This window comes from Mesoplodon mirus (assembly GCF_964341445.2).
Source record: "Mesoplodon mirus genome assembly, chromosome: 9".
Taxonomy (NCBI): domain Eukaryota; kingdom Metazoa; phylum Chordata; class Mammalia; order Artiodactyla; family Ziphiidae; genus Mesoplodon; species Mesoplodon mirus.
In genome coordinates this window covers 77,262,193-77,287,806 of record NC_138985.1, presented here as the reverse complement: position 1 = coordinate 77,287,806, position 25,614 = coordinate 77,262,193, and the positions used below count along the sequence as shown (strand labels likewise).

Here is a 25,614-nt window from a genome sequence, read left to right as displayed (position 1 = left end):
AAAAAAATCAACAAATTACTGGGCCTAAAAATGGCTTAATCTCTCTATACCATCTTCAGTTATTAACAGGTTTTATGAAGAAGGTTCTAAGAAGGAAGGAAGGTAGGAAGGGAAAGAAGGGAAGGAGGGAGTGTAGAAAGAAGGAGGAAGGCAGGGAGAGAGCTGGGGATGCTGAGAGAGAGAAGCTATTTGACATTTATTTGGAAGTTGACTCAAGCTTTCTCCTTGGTAGCAGAATCATTACATGTAATAGACCACAACACACACCTCACTGAGTGTTTCATTTTGATCTTTGCGGTGAGAAGTTCATTTTGTGGTCTCAGTTTCAGAGATTATAACTTCTTTCCTTAAGTAGGAATTGGACCCTTGGGGTCTGTCAATACAACTTATTATCTCCTGAGGCTCATTTTATAAAAAGCAGATGCTCAGAAGCTTTTGTTTAGTAATTCATTTGATCTCTGAAGCAAGATTTGGGGGTCAGCAGTGCCAATTGTCATCACCTCTTTTCATTCATGACACAATAGATGCTAAGAGAGGTAAATGACTTGATCGAGGTGATACAGCTCACATTTGGGCCTGAATCCTAAAAATACCATGAGTGCCGTAAATTATAATAAGGTCTGTTTTGTAAACTAGTGCCATGCAGAGTGCCTTGTACCTGGTTGTAGATCAGCAAACATTTGTTGAATGAACTAATGATTGTAAGAAATAAATTCTTCTATATCTAATACCATAGCCTTTCTGTTACATCATAGCTTCTCATCATTATGTCTACTCTGGGTGAGGTTTTTATATTCTAAGGAACCCTGGAAATGGAACGTTTTGTTCTTTCTTACTTGAGTTATGTTGTTCCATACTAGTTTTAGATCAATTCCAGGTTGGAGTTAAATATGGAATTATTAGAATGTTGGTTTTTTTCCTAGTAGGAAATTTTGTTTTCCCACTAGTTTACAATTTTATACATGTTTTGAAATCAATATTTTTTGTCTTGTTCATTTTGGAAATATTTTATGGCTTTTCTTTGTGGCTTATGTCCTTATTGAATGTGTGGGGATCCAGTATGCTGAATTTCATAGAGTCTTCATGTGAAGGTTTCCGGCTGTGTCTGTCAAAGGTGGGCTAGGAACATCTGCATCAGAATCATCTATGTGCTTTTTAAAATGTGGATTTCACATTCCTAGGATTCAACCCTAGACTTTAAAGTTTCAGAACCACTAATCCATAGACTAAGATCTATAGACTATATAGAATCATTCATTTTCATGTCAGTATAAATTCTCTTGGAAAGAATTAAGGAATTATGAGTTTTTTCAAAATTTCAGCTGCCATTTTTTATTAGATCATAAGAAATATACCAAGATATTGCTACTAGGTTAATAAATCATTTTGAATATTCATGAGCAAGGACTAGTATCAGTCATGAAAATGACAATTATGGAACAGAATTCAGATACTTGCAACAACATGGATAAACTTTGAATACACTATGCTAACTGAAATAAACCAGACACAAAAGAATATTGTATGATTTTACTTATATGGGATACCTAGTAGCAATTTCTTGGTATATTTCTTATAAACTAATCACTATGAAATACTACTTGTTTCTTTTTTAAGCCCTAGTAACTGACTTGGGACTGTTGACAATGAGAAAGTTCAGACAATCACTACTTTCATATCTTCCGTTCGACTTGTGGAGACCAAGTAATCTAAAAATAAATAAGTAGCAAATGGGAACTTCTAAAATGCTTCATGGTATCAATATTAAAGGAATTTAAGAGGAGCGAGAATATTCTTGATAGATTCCAGACTAGCTTTTGGCTTTATGGGTAGTGTTTCACATTTAGAATTTAAATGGTATCAGCTCTAGCTATACATTGCAAAAGCCATTTTTACATTATTTTGAAGCTGTTATGTTCTAGTTTGGTGTTTCAGAATTTAAATATGAGATTACACAACTGAGCTTAATGTAACCTGAAAGCATATAGGAAAAACTAAAAGTACACAGGAAAAACCAATACGCTGTTAATCAGCATACCTTCCATTTACACTGAGAGCATTCCATTTTTGTGTTTGGTAATATTTCTAATGAAACCAGAGTTTCACTGTAACTGTGACAATAAAACCCATTGCAGTACTAGTTTTGTCTCCTTACCTATATCCAGGAAACAACTTAGCACCAAGCTGCCGTTCAAATCAAAGGGGCTCTCTTGGAAGGGGATGTGCCACCAGGTCAATATGTTACTTCAGCTGACTCCAGCATAAGACATATAGGAGCTATGGTCCTGAAAATTAGCTCTCTTTGTCAAGATGGTTTATTAGTTGGCAGTTAAGAAATTCTGCATGCGTTCTCCAAAGTTAAGGTTAAGGTGATAAAGTAATTGAGCCTTTTAACACTCAAAGAAAGGTGGAGGTGAAATGAAATCACCATTCAAAACAGCAAATAATTAATTGAGTCTCTGTTAACAGGCAGGAGGTCAAGTACACATGCCCACAGCAACCACACAGCCTGCATTCTAAACAGCTGCATCTTTGACTTGAAAGTGATTAGATTGCATTGTTGGGAACTCATTAAAATGAGATTTTAACTTAGAAAGGTAGTAATATAGTTTGAAAGATACTGTAAGAGATGATCATTTACTTTTTGTCTTCTCATTTGTTCTGTAGAGTTGTGACCATTGAGTTCCATTTCCTTGCTTTTTCTTTCATTAAATTATGTTACATATTTGCTTTAAATCTGTAACTAATAGTTCTACTCTAGGATATTGATTATGTGATTAGATCAGTGTAACTATGAACAGTTAGACTTTTATGTATTAAAAGTTAATAAAAAGGAAATAAGACTTTTCCAGAAACACTCTTGCTTTTATGTTTTTTTCTTTTCTCTAGCTTGAATGTGAAATGCCTAGGTGTAGTATTTTTAATTAATTTATTTATTTATTTATTTATTTATTTATTTATTTATTTATTTATTTTCGGTATGCGGGCCTCTCACTGTTGTGGCCTCTCCTGTTGCGGAGCACAGGCTCCAGACGCGCAGGCTCAGCGGCCATGGCTCATGGGCCCAGCCGCTCCGCGGCATGTGGGATCTTCCCGGACCGGGGCACGAACCCGTGTCCCCTGCATCGGCAGGCGGGCTCTCAACCACTGCGCCACCAGGGAAGCCCTATTTAATTTATTTTTTGAACAATGTATTCATTGTATTCTATTTTTTTGACTTGAATAATATATATTTTTTATACAGCAGGTTCTTATTAGTCATCAATTTTATACACATCACTGTATACATGTCAATTCTAATCTCCCAATTCATCACACCACCACCCCCATGCCCCTCCCGCTTTCCCCCCATGATGTCCATACATTTGTTCTCTACATCTGTGTCTCAATTTCTGTCCTGAAAACTAGTTGATCTGTACCATTTTTCTAGGTTGCACGTATATGCATTAATATATTTGTTTTTCTCTTTCTGACTTACTTCATTCCGTATGACAGTCTCTAGATCCATCCACGTCTCAACAAATGACCCAATTTCGTTCCTTTTTATGGCTGAGTAATATTCCATTGTATACATGTACCACATCTTCTTTATCCATTCATCTGTCGATGGTCATTTAGGTTGATTCCATGACCTGGCTATTGTAAATAGTGTTGCAATGAACATTGGGGTACAAGTGTCTTTTTCAATTATGGTTTTCTCTGGGTATATGCCCAGTACTGGGATTGCTGGATCATATGGTAATTCTATTTTTAGATTTTTAAACAACCACCATACTGTTCTCCATAGTAGCTGTAACAATTTACATTCCCACCAACAGTGCAAGAGGGTTCCATTTTCTCCACACCCTCTCCAAAATTTCTTCTTTGTAGATTTTCTGATGATGCCCATTCTAACTGGTGTGAGGTGATACCTCACTGTAGTTTTGATTTGCATTTCTCTAATAATTAGTAATATTGAGCAGCTTTTCATGTGCTTCTTGACCATCTGTATGTCTTCTTTAGAGAAATGGCTATTTAGGTCTTCTGCCCATTTTTGCATTGGGTTGTTTTTTTTCTTTAATATTGAGCTGCATGAGCTGTTTATATATTTTGGAGATTAATCCTTTGTCCGTTGATTCATTTGTAAATATCTTCTCCCATTCTGAGCATTGTCTTTTCATCTTGTTTATGGTTTTTTTTGCTGTGCAAAAGCTTTGAAGTTTCACTAGGTCCCATTTGTTTATTTTTGTTTTTATTTCCATTACCCTAGGAGGTGGATCAAAAAACATCTTGCTGTGATTTATGTCAAAGAGTGTTCATCCAATGTTTTCCTCTAAGAGTTTTATAGTGTCTGATCTTATATTTAGGTCTCTAATCCATTTTGAGTTTATTTTTGTGTATGGTGTTAGGGAGTATTCTAATTTCATTCTTTTACATGTAGCTGTCCAGTTTTCCCAGCACCACTTATTGAAGAGTCTGTCTTTTCTCCATTATGTATCCTTGCCTCCTTTGTCATAGATTAGTTGACAATAGATGCATGGGTTTACCTCTGAGCTTTCTATCTTGTTCCATTGATCTGTGTTTCTGTTTTTGCACCAGTACCATATTGTCTTGATTGCAGCTTTATAGTATAGTCTGAAGTCAGGGAGTCTGATTCCTCCAGCTCCATTTTCTTTCCCTCAAGACTGCTTTGGCTATTCAGGGTCTTTTGTGTCTCCATACAAATTTCAAGATTTTTTATCCTAGTTCCATAAAAAATGCCATTGGTAATTTGATAGGGATTGCATTGAATCTGTAGATTGCTTTGGGTAGTATAGTCATTTTCACAATATTGATTCTTCCCATCCAAGCACATGGTATATCTCTCCATCTGTTGGTATCATCTTTAATTTCTTTCATCAGTATCTTATAGTTTTCTGCATACAGGTCTTTTGTCTCCCTAGGTAGGTTTATTCCTAGGTATTTTATTCTTTTTGTTGCAGTTGTAAATGGGAGTGTTTCCTTAAATTCTCTTTTAGATTTTTCATCATTAGTATATAGGAATGCAAGAGATTTCTGTGCATTAATTTTGTATCCTGCAACTTTACCAACTTCATTGATTAGTTCTAGTCATTTTCTGGTGGCATCTTTAGGATTCTCTATGTATAGTATCATGTCATCTGCAAACAATGATCATTTTACTTTTTCTTTTCTGACCTGGATTCCTTTTATTTCTTTTTCTTCTCTGGTTGTTATGGCTAGGACTTCCAACACTATGTTGAATAATAGTGGTGAGAGTGGACATCCTTGTCTTGCTTCTGATCTTAGAGGAAATGCTTTCAGTTTTTAACCATTGAGAGTAATGTTTGTTGTGGGTTTGTCATATATGGCCTTTATTATGTTAAGGTAGGTTCCGTCTATGCCCACTTTCTGGAGAGTTTTTATCGTAAATGGGTGTTGAATTTTGTCAAAAGCTTTTCCTGCAACTATTGAGGTGATCATATGTTTTTTCTTCTTCAGTTTGTTAATACGGTGTATCACATTGATTGATTTGCATATATTGAAGAATCCTTGCATTCTTGGGATAAATCCCACTTGGTCATGGTGTATGATCCTTTTAATGTGTTGTTGGATTCTGTTTGCTAGTATTTTGTTGAGGATTTTTGCATCTATATTCATCAGTGATATTAGTCTATAGTTTTCTTTTTTTGTGGTCTTTGTCTTGTTTTGGTATCAGGGTGATGGTGGCCTCATAGAATGAGTTTGGGAATGTTCCTTCCTCTGCAATTTTTTGAAAGAGTTTGAGAAGGATGGGTGTTAGCTCTTCCCTAAATGTTTGATAGAATTCACCTGTGAAGCCATCTGGTCCTGGAGTTCTGTTTATTGGAAGATTTCTAATCAAAGTTTCAATTTCATTGCTTGTGATTGGTCTGTTCATATTTTCTGTTTCTTTCTGGTTCAGTCTTGGAAGGTTATACCTTTCTAAGAATTTGTCTATTTCTTCCAGGTTGTCCATTTTATTGGCATAGAGTTGCTTGTAGTAGTCTCTTAGGATGCTTTGTATTTCTGTGGTGTCTGTTGTCACTTCTCCTTTTTCATTTTGAATTGTATTGATTTGAGTCCTCTCCCTCTTTTTCTTGATGAGTCTGGCTAATGGTTTATCAATTTTGTTTATCTTCTCAAAGAATCAGCTTTGAGTTTTTTTGATCTTTGCTATTGTTTCTTTGTTTCTATTTCATTTATTTCTGCTCTGATTTTTATGATTTCTTTCCTTCTGCTAACTTTGGGTTTTGATTGTTCTTCTTTCTCTAGTTCCTTTAGGTGTAAGGTTAGATTGTTTATTTGAGATTTTTCTTGTTTCTTGAGGTAGGCTTGTATAGCTATAAACTTCCCTCTTAGAACTGCTTTTGCTGCATCCCATAGGTTTTGGATCATTGTGTTTTCATTGTCTTTTGTCTCTAGGTATTTTTTTATTTCCTCTTTGATTTCTTCAGTGATGTCTTGGTTATTTAGTAACATCTTGTTTATCCTCCATGTGTTTGTGTATTTTACGTTTTTTCCCTGTAATTCATTTCTAATCTCATAGCTTTGTATTCAGAAAAGATGCTTGATATGATTTCAATTTTCTTAAATTTACTGAGGCTTGATTTGTGACCCAAGATGTGATCTATCCTGGAGAACATTCCATGCGCACTTGAGAAGACAGTGTAATCTGCTGTTTTTGGATAGAATATCTTATAAATGTCAATTAAATCTCTGTGGTCTATTGTGTCATTTAAAGCTTCTGTTTCCTTATTTATTTTCATTTTGGATGATCTGTCCATTGGTATAAGTGAGGTGTTAAAGTCCCCCACTATTATTGTGTTACTGTCAATTTCCTCTTTTACAGCTGTTAGCAGTTGCCTTATGTATTGAGGTACTCCTATGTTGGGTGTATATATATTTATAATTGTTATATCTTCTTCTTGGATTGATCCCCTGATCATTATGTAGTGTCCTTCCTTGTTTCTTGTAACATTCTTTATTTTAAATTCTATTTTATCTGATACGAGTATTGCTACTCCAGTTTTCTTTTGATTTCCATTTGCATGGAATATCTTCTTCCATGCCCTCACTTTCAGTCTGAATGTGTCCCTAGGTCTGAAGTGGGTCTCTTGTAGACCGCATATATATGGGTCTTGTTTTTGTATCCATTCAGCAAGCCTGTGTCTTTTTTTTTTTTTTTTTTTTTGGTACGCGGGCCTCTCCCTGTTGTCGTCTCTCCCATTGCGGAGCACAGGCTCCGGACGCGCAGGCTCAGCAGCCATGGCTCACGGGCCTAGCTGCTCCGCGGCATGTGGGATCTTCCCGGACCGGGGCACGAACCCGCGTCCCCTGCATCAGCAGGCGGACTCTCAACCACTGCGCCACCAGGGAAGCCCAAGCCTGTGTCTTTTGGTTGGAGCATTTAATCCATTCACATTTAGGGTAATTATTGATATGTATGTTTCTATTACCATTTTCTTAATTGTTTTGGGTTTGTTTTTGTCGGTCCTTTTCTTCTCTTGTGTCTCCCAGTTAGAGAAGTTCCTTTAGCATTTGTTGTAGAGCTGGTTTGGTGGTGCTCAATTCTCTTAGCTTTTTCTTGTCTGTAAAGCTTTTGATTTCTCCATCGAATCTGAATGAGATCCTTGCCGGGTAGAATAATGTTGGTTGTAGGTTCTTCCCTTTCATCACTTTAAGTATATCATGCCACTTCCTTCTGGCTTTTAGAGTTTCTGCTGAGAAATCAGCTGTTAACCTAATGGGAGTTCCCTTGTATGTTATTTGTCATTTTTCCCTTGCTGCTTTTAATAATTTTTCTCTGTCTTTAATTTTTGCCAGTTTGATTACTATGTGTCTCGGCGTGTTTCTCCTTGGGTTTATCGTGTATGGGGCTCTCTGCACTTCCTGGACTTGGGGGCTATTTCCTTTCCCATGTTAGAGAAGCTTTCGACTATAATCTCTTCAAATATTTTCTCTGGTCCTTTCTCTCTTCTCCTTGGGACCCCTATAATGCGAATATTGTTGCGTTTAATGTTGTCCCAGAGGTCTCTTAGGCTGTCTTCATTTCTTTTCATTCTTTTTTCTTTATTCTGTTCCACAGCAGTGAATTCCACCATTCTGTCTTCCAGGTTACTTCCACCATTCTGTCTTCCAGGTCACTTATCCATTCTTCTGCCTCAGTTATTCTGCTATTGATTCCCTCTAGTGTAATCTTCATTTCAGTTATTGTATTGTTCATCTCTGTTTGTTTGTTCTTTAATTCTTCTAGGTCTTTGTTAAACATTTCTTGCATCTTCTTGATAGTTGCCTCCATTCTTTTTCCAAGGTCCTGGATCATCTTCACTATCATTATTCTGAATTCTTTTTCTGGAAGGTTACATATCTCCACTTCATTTAGTTGTTTTTCTGGGGTTTTATCTTGTTTCTTCATCTTGTACATAGCCCTCTGCTTTTTCATCCTGTCTATCTTTCTGTGAATGTAGTTTTTGTTTCACAGGCTGCAGGAGTGTGGTTTTTCTTGCTTCTGCTGTCTGCCCTCTGGTGGATGAGGCTATCTCCAGAAACACTTGAATTAGCTACATCTTCATCATATACCTTCTCTGAGTATTGTATTTAAACCTTTAAAGCCTGGAATGATAAGAGTTTAGGGAATGGTGATTGTAAAAGATGAGATGTTTAGGAAGTTTTCCTCCTATGTATAACACAAAACAGTGTAAGAGGAAATAATTGTGTTTGAAAAAGAAGGCCAGAAGAAACTTAGGTATTATGTCATTGAAAAAATTATATCTGAGGAGGATAGTGTCCAAACTATACAGGGGTAGTGTTGAAGAAAAGCTTTGGGAAGAAGAATTGGAAAAGACCTGGGGCATTTCTTGGATGGTGCGATGGAGAATTAGAGGGAGGCATCTGAGTGCCAGTGAACAGCCTTGAGGGATGGGCAATGCGCTGGAAAAAAGCAAGCAAACAGATGGTAGTGGCAAGAAAGAGCTGATAAAAGGTGGGAGAGATACGGTGGTGTGCATTAGTAAGGCTTTGGGGCTATACATCTTTAAAGGAAGTTGAATCAGAGGATTTTTGTGAGAAGTATGTTTGTGATTTTGTTATATCTTTTCAAGAAAGGCATTTTATTTTAGGGAGTTGACTTAGGTTAGTTAAAAGTCCCAAACAAAGTTTAATAATGTTGCATTAGTGAAAACATCTCTCCATGTGGTCAGTCCAAAACATGATGCCATTGCCTATAAACCCACTCTACAGAAGATTAGCCCCCTGAAAACGTATTCTATACTGGAGATCTTTCTTAATCACTGATGTTTGTGCTCTTGTTTCTTGGCAAAGCTCCCCTGCTACAGTGAAATGAAACTCATAAATTTCTACCATTCAGATGAAGAATGGTGGGTGGTGAGCATATGTTTCTGAGAATCTGATTTTATTTAAATCAAAGCCTCCTTCATGCATTTAACTGATAGGCATGTTAAACCAGTTGGAGATTATTTCCCTTAATTCTATTTGGCCTTGTTTTACTCCATTGTAGAGGTATTTGAGAGTTATTAATGGTTATACCTGTGTCTGGAAGATGTTCATTAAGCTTCATCTGTGGGAGCCATATGGAAATCAGGCCCCCTATGAATTTCCTGCACACATGAAGAGGAGAGTTTGCTTCCATTTTGACTTAATAATCTCTCACTGCTGTTCTGGTTTTGAGGAAAGCCGTTGATCATGTTTGAGCTGTAGAGTGGTTTCAGAGCCTGTGAAATGTACAGCTCACGAAGAGCATCAAAGTGACAGCTGGAGAGATTAGAGTCCATTTTGTGTGTGTACAGAATTAGAGGACTGAGGCTCACAAAAGCAGGCAAGCCTTCTCATATTAATCAATGTCTTTTAAAGTAGAATCGAAGTGGTTTTCTGTAAGGAAGAACACATGTGGGTAGATACTGTATATTCCATTTTAAGTGGGTCTCCATTATTTGCAATGAAACTTTATGGACTAGAAAAAAGTGTCTACCATATATTTATATTAAAGAATGATAGAAAAGGGTAAATCATCTGGCAAATTGTAGCCTCAGCATACTCAGTTTTTATTTAAAAAGACATACCTGAACATATTTTATAGTTATTGCTGACTGTATACAGTCAACTAAAAATAGCAAGGTGATCTTTAGCCTTGTGAAAGAATGCATCACAGGTTGAGATATAGTTGTAATTTTTGAAACGGGATTCTTTTGGTGTTCTGTATCTAGAACAGTTGCAACTAGGGATATTTTGACCTCTGAATTTTCTTACAAAGGATAATACTTTTCCAGGATAACCAAATGGGAAAGGACAGTCACGAGATGGTAACAACAGCATAACTAACTGACTTTGTCGGATTCTGAGGCTCTGTTAAACCAATTTGGCTAGAAACCAAATTTAGCAACTCTAAGGGTCTTCTGTCTTCAAGTGGTTTCTTTGGTGAATCTATTGGCCCTGCACTCTCTTCCTACTTACCTGTTGGTCTGTATCTCTGTGGCTTGGTTTACCCTAATAACTTGGTAACTTCTGTTAGTCCTTGGAAATATTCTCCCCCTTTTTCCTTCTATTGTCCCCAAAATTCCCTTACAATCTCTCACAATTCTTTTAACCCCTCCAAAGTACCATTCTCAACCTGCCTCCTTTTATCAGACATTTATTCTCAGCCACTAAAAACCCATTTTAAATTTAAGCCCTTCTAGCTTATCGGACACTAAACTCTTACCCTTTCTGTAACTCTGTGTATTCCATCCAGCAGAGAGGAAAGAGGTAATACTAGGAGGCTTAGAAACAAATAGGAGTTAGACATCTGATTTAATCGTAGCATTTTTTTTTTTAGTTTAAAGCTTCATAAATAAACTCTCATAGTAACAAGTTATTGCAGTACAAATTGCAGGAAATAAAATACTAAGAAAAAGTTTCTGATAACTTAGAAACTAGAGTTATATAAGTGGCTATCAAGCTGAGTAAGTAAATGATAATGCTGGTTTCAGAGGTGACCAGTTGAGTTGATTTTGCAAAATCCCAAACCTCATGTATTTTTTCTGAAGACAGTTCATGAATGCTATTCAGTGTACTACTGGGGGCATAATGTTGACACTTTCAAGGGAGCAAATTGTGTGTAGTTATTGGAACCTAACAGAATTCCTCCTCAAAACAATAGTACTGTATTTTAAAAATTAATAAGTCCAACAGGGTTAGAACAGAAATGAGCCAGGAAGCTTCATATTGTACTTATATTCTAACTTCTACATTGTCAACCTCCTCCATGTAATCGAACATTTTAGAGAAATTAGGATAGTTTCCATGATTGTGTGGAATTTCACCTCTCCTCATGCATATACCTAACTCAATTTTACTAGGAAATTTTGAATCTGCAGCACAGTAGATACATTAATAATGCATGTCATCAGAGTAACTAGAAATGGTAATCCACAGATATATGCAGTAGACAAAAGAAAATGGAATGGGTGCAAATTCTCAGGCCATAAAAACCAGGTATGCAAAAGTATATACCTTTATTTTGCCGTTTCTGGATTTAAGTTTCTTATTGCTAACGAAACCTAGTCTTTTCAAGCTGAGGTAAACTTAAGAGCCTTCTGAGGCAATTCAGAGCAAATTAAGTCTGTTTATGGTTCTGTGTCTTGTCAGAGTAGCATCTTGGCATTGGGGCGTTTATATTGTGATAGAATCAGGGGAAGGACAGCTTGACCTCAGTCCATGCTGGTATCTACTGAGAGGTATGTTGGCCTGTCTGGTTCTCACTTGTAAACCCACCCCCCAACCCATCACCCTCTGCTCTCATGCTGGTATCCACTGAAATACCCCCATTCCCATCCGACTCTTTATTTATTTATTGCCTGACCCTGAAAAGTATCACATGGTAACCACAGTCATGAGACAAAAGGTCTGGGGTTTAGTACATCAGTTTATATGTCACCTTTTTATCTGATCATAGAAAGTTACATTGAAGACATTCTGGCCATGTTGTTTGGAGGGCACACCTCTGATGGGCACGTGTGAATTTAACAGCTTCTGTCCATTGCAAGCACCTGTTGGGCTCAATTAGGCAAACTTCAAAAGCTTAATGCACCATAGGTAAAGTATTCATTTTTGTATTTATAAGGATAAAAATTCTGTCTCATTTATTCCAGATATTTGGTTATTCATTCTGGTTAGAAATGAATTATGGGTGAAAAAGTGAGTGGGTGCTAAGTGCTGGCTGCAGGTAAAATGGTCGAGACTGTCTTTATTCCTCACTTTTACTAGGATGTCCCCTGCCCTGAGCTTGGCATCTCACACTTCACAATATGACCAACATCATGGCAAACTTGTGAGTGAGCTAAGTTAGAGACAGGATGATCCTTGTGCCATTTTCCAATAGCCTTTTTCAGGTGACTGCAGGTACCACTAACGTCTTGTATGAGCATCGGTGTAAATGTCCTCACTTCAGCTCTTACATACTAGGACAGTTGTCCCTCGGTATCTGAGGAGGACTTCAGATACCAAAATTTACGGATGTTCAAGTCCCTTACATAAAAAGGGGTAATATTTGCATATAACTATGCACATCCTCCTGTGTACTGTAAATCATCTCTAGATTACATCTAATACCTAATACAATGTAAATGCTATGTAAATAGTTGTTATACCATATTGTTTAGAGAACAATGACAAGAAAAATCTATATACAAGAAAAATCTGTATACATTCACTACAGATGCAACCATGGCAGGCCTAACTGCACAGTACACGTCAGCAAAAACGTAACATTTTCCTTCTTTGAATACTTACAGGTTGCTTTCATTTAATGACCTGAAAGAAAAATATATAGAATAAAACACAGAATATTTAAAATACAAATACATATAGAAAATATAATTATAAACAGAGAAAATATAAATTCACTTCTCTCTCACACTCACACACACACACTGTGTTAACCCTCATCAAAACCCTGATTATTCTCTCTTGATAACCCTCATATGATGATAATGATGATGGTGATGACGACGACAATGATGATTGTTGTATTATTGTACCGTGCTGATGGGGTGAGGGGATGAGATGTCTGGCACTGTAGGTAAGTGGTGAGACACCAGGCTAACTTGAACCTTCTGGCAGGACGTCAGAAGGATGAACTGGGTTTCAGTTGCAGATGTTGAGACTTTGGAGGAGGCTCAGTGATACTAATGTCAGGATCTGTAGAGGCTGAGGGCTGAGGATCTTCAAGCTTGAAGGCTAGAGCTTCACAATTGCAGGTGCTTTAGTTAGAAACATTGTTATAGGAAGCTGTTTCTTCTTTTCTTTTCATCATCAAACAAATCTTGCAGTGGTTCTAGGTGCATCATTATCCCTCAGGTAATACAGAGGCTTCATTCCATCAAAGAATCATACTTGAAGCTCGTGTCCTTTTTAATGCATGAAACTGTCAAAAAAAAAAAAAACTGCTGCAGATTTTTCAAGCATCCAAACTGATAGCTCTGCCTCCTCTAAGTCTTCTGCATCACTATCATCATCGTCTGTAGAGGATTTCAGCAGATCTTTAAGTTCCTTGTTGGTAAAAGTTTCTGTATGCTACTAGGTATTCCTCAACATTGTCCTCGATCATGTTAGAGAAGCTTTCCCCACTAACTTCCCTTGGAACATTCCTGACTTTTGCATCAGTAGTGGGGATGCCCCTGAAATCATAGACAACCTCAGTCCATAATGGCTGCCAACATGCACTCCTGTCTTGGGCATTGGGACATCTACATTCTCTGTAATTGTGAAGCTCTTCCATAAATCCACAAGTCTTCCTGAAGGTGAGGCAAGTGTAAGTTGCTTTAATGCACCTGATGATGCCTTGATCAAGTGGCTGCTGCAGTGACATAGAGTTAGGAGGGAGGAACATTACTTCTGCATTCTTGTCGGTGAAGCAGAGACAGTGGGGTGGCTGGGAACATTGCCAATGATGGGGAGGCCCTTGAATGGCAGCCCCTTCTTTTTGAGGTATTTTTTTCACTTCAGGAATGAAGCCCTGATGGAACTATCCCAAGAACAAGATGGCCATCACCCAAGCCTCCTTGTTGTGTTGCCAGAACACAGGCAGGCGATCTGGGGCTTTCATCACATTTCATCACTATTGAAGACTTGCTCTGGAAGGTAGCCTTTCTCTTCTATGAATTTCTTGAGCTCTTCTGGGGGCACTGATGACGCTTGGCATCAGTCAATGCTGATTCTCCCATGATCTTCTCGTAGCTCGCCAGCCATCCCTCAGCAGCCTTCATCTCCTTCCTCTCGCTCTCCCCAGCCCCTTCACAGTAAGGCTCGTAGAGACGAAGTGCTTTTCACGCATAACTTTGCCATCAACAGGGATATGCTCCTGTGACATGTCCTCTAGCCGCACACTTCATGCTTTCTCAGTCTTTGCAAGCACTTTAACATCAACCAGAGAGACTATTGTTGCAATTGTAGGTGAAGCACTAATACTTGTGCAAATTTTAGCTTCTTTCTGCTTTATGGTGTGAATGCTCAGTTCGTTCTTACCGACCTTACTGCCCACTTTGGCCAGCGACATGCCACTTTTCAAAAGATCTAGGATTTTCATTTTCTCTTCGAGAGAAAGCACTTTACACTCCCTCTTAACCTTGGAGGGATGCTTTGACCACTTAATGGCTTTTTAGGAGCCATTTGCTTCACAGAAACAAAGGGTGCCTACAGCATCAGCAGCCAACGAACAAGATGCGAGGTGAACAGTGTTCAAACGAGTAGGTACTGGAGAGAGACTGAGTGTCTGTGGAATGGCAGGAGGCTGCAGCAGCCTACACATCACTCGATTCAGTGGGTTTAGTGTAGTGCTCAATGCACGGCAAATTGAAGTCTTGCTTTCTGAGACTTTCTGGAATTTCTCTTTTATCCAAATGTTTTCAACCTGTGGTTGGTTGAATTTGTGGATGCAGAACCCAGGGATACAGAGAACTGAATTTATTCATTTTGCATTTCAGTTGGTCTGCTTTTTCTGTGCCATATTCATGCATATATATATGGCTTGATATGGAAAATATCAATACCTTGCACTTTCAAGTTCTGTTGTTTGTATATTCTTCAAGCCTACCACAAGTATGTGGCACTATTTCCCAACCTGTTTAAAGCTTAAAGTATAAATCCAGTTAGCTTATTCATGATATTAGGGTTATGAGACTAGACTGATGGCTTTAATTCATTTGAAGACCAGTTAATTTTGTTTTATTCCATGGCCTTAAGTGCTACTCTACTAAAAAGCCATACTCAATGAGATAGTGCGGCTAGAGGGGTAAAACCTGTCTTGAGTACAGCAAAAACCGCTCAGACACTCCTGAGTGTATACTTTGGAGACAGAGTAGTAGTATTTCTATACGAATGTCTGCACTTTGAGAGTCTATACTGAAAGAATAGTCAATATTTATATTTATGTTAGGTATGCATCTCCTCCACTTCCACAGATATGGTCAACTTTAAGCATATTCAATGTGTGAAAACACAAATTTATAAAATAAATAAATGAGAGAATGTATTTTTCAGCCCAGAAGTTTCTTTATAGTTCAGAGGAGTTTCTTTAAATAGTATGATTCCATATTGTATGGTGGAATACACACACATACACACATATGTGTGTTACATAAGTGCTATATATTTTATGTATGTACTATATATGTTCATTTACATACAATTCTAGACAGTGAAGTGTAAGTGCAGTTATGTTCACAACTGAAGATTGCAGTGTTCTATGTTTTGAAATGCTTGAATTAATAAACATTGGTAGAAATTAGCTCATTGTTATGATTATACTAAATTTCTTAGATTTTTCACAGTTAAGTGAAGACATTTATTTTTCAGAATCAAAACAGTCAATTACAAAACTATTTCAGCTTTTTCAGTTACAGAAGTTAGAGTCATAATACACATTTAATTGATTTTGTATAATCAAGGCTGATTTACTAATAAGACACGTTGTCACTATTTGCGTATTAAACTTCTTCTAATCGTAGTTAGTGACGGTGAGACAACTCTTAAATTTAACCAAGAAAATATTTATCAATAGACAACAGTTTAATTCTTTAAAGTTCATGCTTTTGTTGTTTCATAAGTACTATTAGAATACATTTATTTGTATAAGGAATTATCTGCCATAAATCTGAAACATAAGCTTATTGTTCCTGCTGCTACATTCTTGGATCACTAGAACCCTGACTGGAATCTCTCAGGGTCTCTATAGGATCATATTGCTACTGCTCAGGAGCCTGATTCAGGGAGGGTTTGCTTTGAGAGAATAAGCCATCCGTTCCATACCCCATCCCCACCCACAAAATATGTCTGCCCAAGAGCACTGTCCCCAGTGTTCTGAAATTCTACTCACTTCCCACTAGGATTTTCTACACACATAACAACCCTCTGCCCCGCCTGATGGTTATCCTTTCCCAGGATTTCCCTTCCCCCAACACCTGTTCCCTATGTAAGAAAATATGGTATCATAGAAGAAAAATTTAAAGCATTAATCTGGGTTCTTGCCACCTCATCTGTAATTCACTTTTCTAACAATGAGGCCCTTGGATTGGAGCATTTTATGAGATATCTGAGCAAGAGTAATTGTTAGGAATTGCATATATACACACATACATACACTTTTTTTTAAAGGTTATTCTATGACATATAGGTTTTTTGGGTTTGTTTTTTAAATGAATGAATTAATTTTTGGCTGCACTGGGTCTCTGTTGCTGCACACAGTTTTTCTCTAGTTGCGGTGAGTGGGGGCTACTCTTGGTTGTGGTGCTTGGGCTTCTCATTGTGGTGGCTTCTCTTGTTGCAGAGCATGGGCTCTAGGCACACAGCTTTCAGTAGTTGTGGCACAAGGGCTCAGTAGTTGTGGCTCATAGGCTCTAGAGCTCAGGTTCAGTAGTTGTGGCGCATGGGCTTAGTTGCTCCATGGCATGTGGGATCTTCCCGGACCAGGGATTGAACCCGTGTCCCTTGCATTGGTAGGTGGATTTTTAACCACTGCACCAGCAGGGAAATCCCATACATACACTTTTCTGAAACTGTATCTGAAGTTATAAACTTCACACTTCTGAAGATTTCAAGAATAAACCCAAAGAGCAACAAAAAAGTCTTGATAATTTCTTTTGTTTAAGTTTCAAAGATTCACATGATACAAAGAGAAGTCTGCAAGGGGCAAAAATGTAGCTGAAATGCTGACCTAAGTAAGAACTTTTAGAGTGCTAATTAATAAAACTGCATTGAATTTAGAAAATAGATCATTATAAAAGGGGCTGTTTGCACAAAGTTTGAGCTACTACTGATAGTGAAGCAAGAATACAGAATTCAACATAGAAAAAAGTCATTTTTATCATGATTTTATAGATAACACCCATTTAATTTAAAACTGACCTGTGACTTTCCAATATGAATAGAGTTATATTTAGTTTTCATGTTTCTTTAGTTAATTGTGTAATAAAATTTGACCAAACCTTTAAAAAGGCCTTTCTTGCCCTCTAATGAAACAGACTCTGAAATTATTGGAGGGTTTTTGAAATAAATATTCTATCTATGTAAGTCTTAAAAAAAATCCTAACGATTTGCTTGTATCCAGTTAATTGATCTCCTTTATGAATTTATTTTAGGAAGAGATGCCTCTAAGATTTACCGATTTCCTACTATGTGTTAGACCCTCTGCTGGAGTTTTCATGTGTTCTCTCAGTTGTTATATGATGCTAGAGGTGGAAGAGATCATCAAGATTTCTAGGGGTTCCCAAACTCATGTGTCCTCAGACACTGAGACCCACATGAAACAAGCTGTTGGCACTGGGGCAACTTCTCAGGATCTGCTTCTCAGATCCATGGAAGAATGTAGGCTTGGGGTGCCAGATCTTTGTATTTTTCTAAGAGGAACAAGAAATTAGAATTTTTATGTGAAGTCTCCTATTTGTTTGGCCAGCTCCAGATTTAAAAATAAATAAATAAATGATGTGTGGACCAAACAAAACATTTCTACAAGCTAGATCTGATTGTCTGACTTCTGGTTTAGGACTTCTGATCTAGCCTTATCTCTCCAAAAATGAGACCCAGATTGTTTACAGGGCTTGCCTACAGTCAGCAGCTGTCTGTACCAAAGGTGAAACAGTGATCGTGGATTCCATTTCCAATGTCCCCAAGTCCATGCATTTGTAGGACACAAGGCGCCCAAGCAGAAATGCTTAAGCCATGGAGAATGGGTGAGACTGAATATTGCCAGGAATGGGCTAGGTACACTCATAGGCCTTTTCTAGCTTTAACCTATGAAACTCATATGAAACCCAGGCAATATTTTCCAAAATTAAAAAAAAGAGAGAGAAGAAAAGAGAAGCTATCATTTGCTAAGGTTTTTCATGACTTTTTATTCTGTTGTGTGGACTTTTCATTTTCATTTTGATAATAAAGCACCAATACTTCTTTTTTTACCACTTTGATGATGTAAAATTAGTTGATTTAATGCATGTCCATCCTTTTGACAGTATAAAAAATAGTCTATCTACTATAGGTCATTCCTAGAATATGAGTTCTTAGTTTTACCTCATTAATGAAGAGTTAAAATTTAGACCTTTCTGTGATATATGCCAAGGTGACTTCTAATCCTGAGATGAATTCTGTAATAATCTGGGCCAATCCTGAACCATATAAATATAAAAATCTACACAACCCACAGAGGGAGGTTTTAGAATTTTACTATAAATGGGAGAAGGGTGAACGTGCTCAGACACAGGGTTCAGGTATATGTCTGACATCAGGATGAACACAAGTGTACCAACAGAGAGGGTGGTACACTTGCTAATCTCCTCATTCCCACAGAACACAAGAGGGTCTCTCTTGAGTTTTCCAGAGTACCTTCCCAGTGTTCCAAACAGGATCAAAATAACAACCTTTTGGGAACATACACAAACATGAAATTAGCTACAAAGGTTATGAGACTGAAGACATGGCTCTGTTGGCTTGTCACAGGGTAAAAATGGCAACACTTCGATCAAGATAGGAAGTGAAATTCAAGGAGAGGAACATTACGTATCACAGAAATCTTATTATGCCTATGCTAACCCTTCACCCTTCCCCACAACCATTCTTGTTAGAGATAAGTTCTGCCACAACAAACTGATCTTCTGAGACCTATGCAATAGAGAGACGATTCTAGGCATCTTGTCCAAACCTCTGGAGAACCTTGCCTAATTAAATCTTCGGCATAAAACAGAATGCTTAAAATTCAGACTCCAGAAATAAATATTGTAAAGCAATGCTTATTATGAAAACACTAAAATTTCAAATGTAAATGCAAATTTTATTGGGCAGCATACATCGTGTCCCTAAACTAAGGCATAATCCTTCACTTGTTATTTTTCTTACTTCTAGAAGACAGGCAAGTGGCCAAGAAAATGTAGACAAAGGGAAGTTCAGTGACTTTCACAGTATAAATCTGTAATAACTCTCGTACCACTTGTACTTACATCCAAGTAATGCATTCAACAGCCTAATGATTAAAATATAGATATAGATTTTGAACAGTAATGGGATTAATGTTAGTAATAGCCTTTATAAAAATTTTTGAATCATGTGATTAGATTCATGAGATTAATATTACATTAAAATTTATAGATACATTTGAAGTAGTAATTCATAAGACTTTAATTATATATGTAGCTCACTTTGTATATTCTATTTTGCCTCATGATCTTATTATGTAGGTTATTTTAAAATATAAAATACTTTTCAAGTATATCTCAAAAGCTTAAAAGTTGTGGCATAAATACTATTTTACGCTAATAAGGGTTGCATTTCATGTTATTTCATTAATGTTAATAGCGCATCAATATTAGGTGGGGAGACTTGATAATTAGTTCAGGTCTCACTCCTGTCTTGGAACATTTCTTCTCAGTTAACATCATGTGACACAAATATTTGTCATTTTCTAATGGACTTCCCAGTAATCTGAACCAAAAATCCAGGCATGTCTTTTATCACACACAGAACTATGCCCCCAACTTTTGCTTTATATCCTTCCTAATTTTTCCCAGGACAGCTGCATGCACGTTTTCTCTTTATAATTACTGAAGCAAGGTCATGGTACACATAAATTTTCTAGCTCACATGTTAAATCTCTGTATCCTGTTGATATTTCCACATCATTAAAAATTCTTTTATAATGTCATTTTTAATGATTGAAGAATATTTTATAATGTGGATGGACTATAATTTATTTCACCAATCTTTTCTTGTTGAGTTTTTCTCTCTTTTTTAAAATAGACAACATCCATGTAGCTAAAATTTTGTATACATCCACAACCATTTCATAAGGATACATTCCTAAAAGCATAATTGATATGTTAAAGAGAATATAAAATCTTAACCTATTTACCAAAAGGTATGTTACATGATCACGTACTTTAGGACGTACTAAATGCTCAACAACAAACTGTATTAATAGTATTATTACTATTTCTTTGTCAATATAATAGGAAAATGGTGTCCTATTGTTTTAATATACAATTCTTTGGTGATCACTGAGGTTGAATTTTTTTTTATACATTTCTGGTTATCTAAACAGAGAGACATGGGGGCAAATTTTTCTAAAGATCTATAAGTAACCCTGCACAGAAGATATGAATTCCGTCATCTTGAATGTGCCCAGATCCCTCACTCTGTAAATAAATGACATTAAATTTATATAAATATAATGGTTAGTCAATTCAGTGAAGGGGACAGTTCAGTCAAAAACTCTGATCAAATTTCCTTTTAAAATAAAGAATATTAATAGTTAATTTAGTAGAAAGTTATGTCACTAAGTTTCACAAGTAGACTCAAATGGTTTAGATGATTTTGTTTTCTCTACAAGATATAATGTGAAATATAAATCTTATTGAAACTGCATATTTCCTTTGATGAAGTATTACATTTTGAATGTATTTCATCTTTTTAGTATTTGTGCATTTACATTCCTTTTTAAAGGTAATTCAATTCAAAATGTGACTTGAAAATATTATCTATTTCTGATTTTTAAGTACATCTTAAGTGATCATTTATGTGATATGTGAGCTGTTTCTTGAAACACATGTTAAATCAAAAGACTGAAACTGTTATTGGCAGGAAATTGAACATATTAAGATTGAGTTTTCCATTGCTGTGTAACCTCTAGCAGCTTAAAACAACAAACATTATCTCACACATTTTTCTAAGAATCAGGAAACCAGAAGCAGCTTCAGTGGGTGGTATGGCTCAGGGTCTCTCATGAGGTTGCCGTGAAGCTATTGGCCACAGCTGCACTTTCTGAAGACTTGACTGGGGCTGAAGGATCTACTGGGGTTTTTTTGTTTGTTTGTTTTTAATTGAAATGTAGTTGATGTACAATATTGTGTTAGTTTCAGGTGTACTACCTAGTGACTCGACATTTACATACATTAGGAAATGATCACCACAATAAGTCTAGTAACCATTTGTACCCATACAAAGGTACGAAAATATTATTGGCCATGTTCCTTTTGCTGTATATTACATCCCAGTGGCTTATTTATCTTATAACTGGAAGTTTGTACCTCTTAATCCCTTTTGCCTATTTCACCCAACCTCCCACTCCCCTCCCTCCTGGCAACCACCCATTTGTTCTCTCTATCTATGAGTGTGTTGAAGGATCTACTTCTACGTTCATTCACATGAAGGTTGGCCAACCTTAGTTCCTCACTAAATGAGTTTCTCAGTAGGACTGCTGAGAAACAGACATGGCTTCTCCTAGAGTGAGGAATCCCAGAGATAGAGTAAAGGGGGGAGGAGGGAAGAGAAGGGGAGGGGAGTATTTATTTGAGTAAATAGTATTACCTTAAGTAAACATTTACCATAAGCTACTAATCATAGATTAAAATAAATGATGTCTGCATTAAGTGTATCACAACCTATCAATTTCTTTTAGTCTTGTTTTAGCACTCTGAATTACATAATCTTTAAATGGCTAAACCTAGTTGTGTTTTAAAAGAATTTCCTCCCCTTGTCCCTCCGGGATTGGAGGGACAAGGGGAGGAATTTCTTCCCCTTGTCCAGTATTATGCCCCAAAGAGGGTAGGGTCTTGGAGGAAGGAAAACACAGAGTTTAGGGGGATCTCAAACACTGTGTCCTCTGTGCTTCTGTGGAATGATGCGAGTGCAAGTGACAATACTCCAGCAAGGCTGGGCCCTGCCCCTCTCCAACTGATCCTTCTGCACAAGGGTCAGAAGCAGCTTTAAGTAGGAAATGTGGCAAGGGACCAAGGGGTTAAGAACAGCCCCAAACTTCAAGTCCTTGAGGAAGTGACATCCCCTCCTCTGGATGGGCCTGGTCTAAGTGCTTTGTTAGAAATAAACCAACATGAAAAAAAAAAAAAAAGAATTTCCTAATTGTTTGTTTTTTCAAAAAAATTTCTCTCTTCATTGTTTTCTTTGTTTAAATCAAACTCCTCTGTTTATTTTAAATAAAATGAAGAAACTTAAGTATGTTATCATTTTAAAGAAATGCCTAATTATTTTATGTATGAATCCTCTTTCTTACAGGTACTTAGATTTATAATGAAAATCTTTATACTTCTGGGTTTTTATTAATTTTTTTTTAATTTTTGAAAAGTTTCAGTGTGATCTTTTTCCCTCAGAGGTTTAAAATAAGGATTCTTTCACTCTTAGCTCTATCTCACTTGGGACCTAAGTAGGACTGATGTCATGTCACAGTTGCAAAGGATCCTATAATGACTTTAATATAGTGTATTTTCTTGTAAAATTTCTTCTCATTTTCTTAAAACAAGAGACACAACTGATTATATAACCTTATCTTTTTCTAGGTCTCCTAAAAACCCAGAACAGAAGATCATTAAGAGAGTGATTGCTCTCGAAGGAGATATTGTAAAGTAAGAACTTAAACTGTTTTTTGGGTTTTTTGTTTTTTTGTTTTTTGGGGTTTTTTTTTTATTTTAGGTTGTAAATATCTAGATTTTTGTTGAGTTTTAAATCACATCACATGGAAAGTACATTTCAGTCCAAAGAGTTGTCTCTGAAGTCTTCAAACCTTTGGAGACTTTCAAAATGAACTGGTACATCTTTAGTGAGTATCATCAACCATTTCAGGATATAACAGGTAAATAAACTGACTGATGGTATTGTTACCCTTTACTGGGAAGCACAAGAGAAATAAATATTAATTAAGCTGAAATTAACCACATTTTATAAAAAGACCATTAAATAACTGTTTTTCAGGTATTGAAATTAGTATGATTGTTTTAGGTTATGATGTCAAGGTTCATTTTAGAAAAAATTCAATAACATTTTGTTATTTTAGAAGCAAACACAGGAACTAAGGGGGAGCTTTTATTATTAATAGAGATGGGGGAAGATGGAAAAGAATGTGAAACAGAAGCTTCTGATTCAGTGAAAAAAACAGTAGCTTTAAAAAATAACATTGTAACAATCAGGTGTTCTAACAATGTGTAGTAACATCTTATTTATTCTACTTGCTGATAAGTCTAGAATAATGTTTGAGATTCAACAAGTAAATATTCATGTAGCCTGATATGTCTCATACTGATTGCTTACTTTAATTTACAGCCAAGTCTATACAATGTGGGATTAAATATACTTTGAAAACTATATTCAGAAAGTTTTTTAATCCTATTTTCCCAAAAAGCTTGTATTACTGACAATACAGTTTAAGCAATCTCATTAAAATGAACCTTAATTAAAATGATCTAGAGCAGAATCTAGACCAACAGTTCTCAAAGGATGGTCCAAAGACCACTAGGAGTTTCCAAGACCCTTTGTGGGGTTCTGTGAGATCAAAACTACTTTCCTAGTAATACTAAGGTGTTATTTGCCTTTTCATTGCCATTTCTCATGAGTGTACAGTGGAGTTTTCCAGAGGCTACATGATGTATGATATTGCAGCAGATTGAAGGCAGGAGCAGATAAGAGAATGTGGCTGTCTTCTATTAAGCCAGATACTAAAAAGATTGCCAAACATGTAAAAAAAAAAAAAAAAAGCCACTCTTCTCACTATTTTTTCTCTTGTTTTGGAAAACAACTATACTTCTCATTAAATATGTTCTTTGTGTTAACATACAAGTTTATTATTGTTATTTTACATTGAATCACTAAAGATTTTTTTAGTTCTTCATTTTAATTTCTAATATGATAAATATTGACATCTAATATACACGTAAAAGTTCTTTGAGACCTCAGTTATTTTTAAGAGTGTAAGGGTGTCCTCAGACCAAACAGTTTGAGAACTTGCTGATGCAGTAATGAATGGCAAACATTTTCATGTCCAGATTAAGTAATCATTAATAGCCTGCATGGTATCAATGGAGCTATCGAGGTATGGTATGTTTAGTTTATATCCATGAGTATTTGTTTGGTCTTTTTTTCTTCTAAAATCTTTATTCAATTATAAAGCAGAAACTAACACACCATTGTAAAGCAATTATACTCCAATAAAGATGTTAAAAAAAATCTTTATTGAGGTATAATTTACATACATATATATAATTCACCCATTTTAAATATACAGTTCAGTGAGCTTTAATATAAATGTATACAGTTGTGCAACCCTCACTGCAATCTAGTTTTTGAGTCTTCCTATTACCCTCAAACATTCCCTCACCTGATTTGCCCTTAACTCTGGTTCCCATCATTCCCCGTTGCCAGTGCCACACAACCATGGATCTGCTTTCTGTCTCTATAGGTTAGCATTTTCTAGAAATTTTACTTACATGGTAATATACAACATATAGTCCTTTGTACCTGGTTTCTTTCACTTAGCATAGTGTTTTTTGGTTCCTCCGTGTTGTGCACCTGTAGTTTGTTCCTTTATATTATTGATTACATTCCATCATATGGATGCACAACTCTTATGAATATATTAGAAACAATGAGTTCTACCTTTCAAATGGGTAAATCATGTTATATGAGTTACACCTCAGTAAAGCTATTAAAAAACAAAACAAAAGAAAGATCAATAAAGTAGGCAAAAATTTCATCTAAAGTAATCTAACAGGATTAGGAATGTCAAGAGATACATTTTATAGTATAATCCAAAGGTAACACAAATTTCATTCAGATGTATCATTATTGCTCACTAGCTGACCAGTCAACAATGTGAGATTGCAAAGCTTGTTCAGACATAAAAATAAAAAGAAACCTCTGTGCAATCAGAAGTCCTACAACAGACCTCTCAGAAAAAAAGGATGGGTTCTTGCTTTCCTCAGTAAATGTAAATATTGGGTTCACAGAGGAGAGGCTGAGCTAGAAAAAGGGCTAATGGTACAGGATTGAAGGGTGAGAAAAGGGGATATGGGAATGTAGTAGGTTTACACCTTTTTTCCCCACTGCTGCAACCCACGTGTGCAAAGTCTAGCTTCTTTGTTCCATCCTGCAAACTGACACTTTGGACATGCATCCCTTTCTGGCCCCTTCACTATGCCTCTATCATGCAGCAATGAATAATATAAAGAATGGAAGTGGCAAGGCTCAAGACTTTTCTACTGTGTGGCCTCTAAAGACTAGTAAATAATTGATTAGAAGAAAATTACCTTTGTATTTGGTGTTTTAAAAGAAAATTTTAAATTTCATTTCTCTGAA

At 36.4% G+C, this 25,614-nt stretch overlaps 1 protein-coding gene across 1 annotated transcript in view; it reads left to right on the top strand.

The window, feature by feature from the left end:
• Positions 1-25,614, top strand: part of IMMP2L (inner mitochondrial membrane peptidase subunit 2) — an 889,815-nt gene that overhangs the window by 594,587 nt on the left and 269,614 nt on the right. The window contains exon 5 of the mRNA XM_082631606.1: positions 22,827-22,892. Within this exon, the coding sequence (XP_082487732.1) occupies positions 22,827-22,892 (66 nt within the window). The remainder of the gene's footprint in view (positions 1-22,826; positions 22,893-25,614) is intronic.